At 38.4% G+C, this 857-nt stretch overlaps 1 protein-coding gene across 1 annotated transcript in view; it reads right to left on the bottom strand.

Annotated features, from left to right (window-relative positions):
* LOC101855217 overlaps nt 1–857 on the bottom strand; it is a 16,423-nt gene that overhangs the window by 6,705 nt on the left and 8,861 nt on the right. The window contains exon 7 of the mRNA XM_035972511.1: nt 71–171. Within this exon, the coding sequence (XP_035828404.1) occupies nt 71–171 (101 nt within the window). The remainder of the gene's footprint in view (nt 1–70; nt 172–857) is intronic.

Raw genomic sequence — 857 nt, forward strand, 5'->3', positions numbered from 1 at the left:
AAGAAGAAGAAGAAGAAGAAGAAGAAGAAGAAGAAGAAGAAGAAGAAGAAGAAAACGTTGTCCGTCTTACTTCTCCTTGGCCTCCTCATAAATCCTGAACCTGGCGGCCCGCGTAAACCTGGTGTCTTCTTTGCTGCGCTTTCTGGGAACCTGATAAGCCAAGTCGTCCATCTGGTCCAGGTACGTTGAGGTGGAAGAGAGAAATCATAATCATGTAAGGCATCATGGCGAAATCAGGCGCTCTTGAAAAATAACGAAATCAAATAAACCGGCAATCTTTGGCCGATGAGCAATTTTACAATGTCTATTTTCTTCTTCTTCTTTTTTTAATTCGTTTTTATTTTTTTGGCTCAACACCTTTTATGTTCATTTAGAAATACATTTTTGTGTGGCTTTTGATAAATATTAATTAAATGCACAAGTAACGTGAAAGTTTAGTTTACAAGGACTCTCGAGCTATGGAAGTTATCACATTTTGGCAGCCTTTTTCTCGCAAATTTTACCTCTGAAACCATGCCACCCTGGCCTCTTTTATTTGCAAATATTTCGACTTCTTTTCAACATAGATGGATATTTTTTTTCATCAAAAGGAAGGCAAATAAACAGGTTTTAAGATACCAATAACTTCGTGAGCCCAACTATTGATGAACGACTGATTCCATCACATTATATTATGTGTCAGGACGCAGTAGAATCAGAAACTGGTCAATTGTACATTGAGTTTCGCCGTCATTCTCAAAAAGCTTGCGTTCAATTTTCACAGGGATATTGTTTATTAAGTCGATGGGGGCATAAAAACACACACACACACATTCGGACACACTCACACACACACACACACACACACACACACATAC

Source organism: Aplysia californica, unplaced genomic scaffold (genome assembly GCF_000002075.1).
Source record: "Aplysia californica isolate F4 #8 unplaced genomic scaffold, AplCal3.0 scaffold00718, whole genome shotgun sequence".
In the NCBI taxonomy this organism is placed as follows: Eukaryota; Metazoa; Mollusca; class Gastropoda; order Aplysiida; family Aplysiidae; genus Aplysia; species Aplysia californica.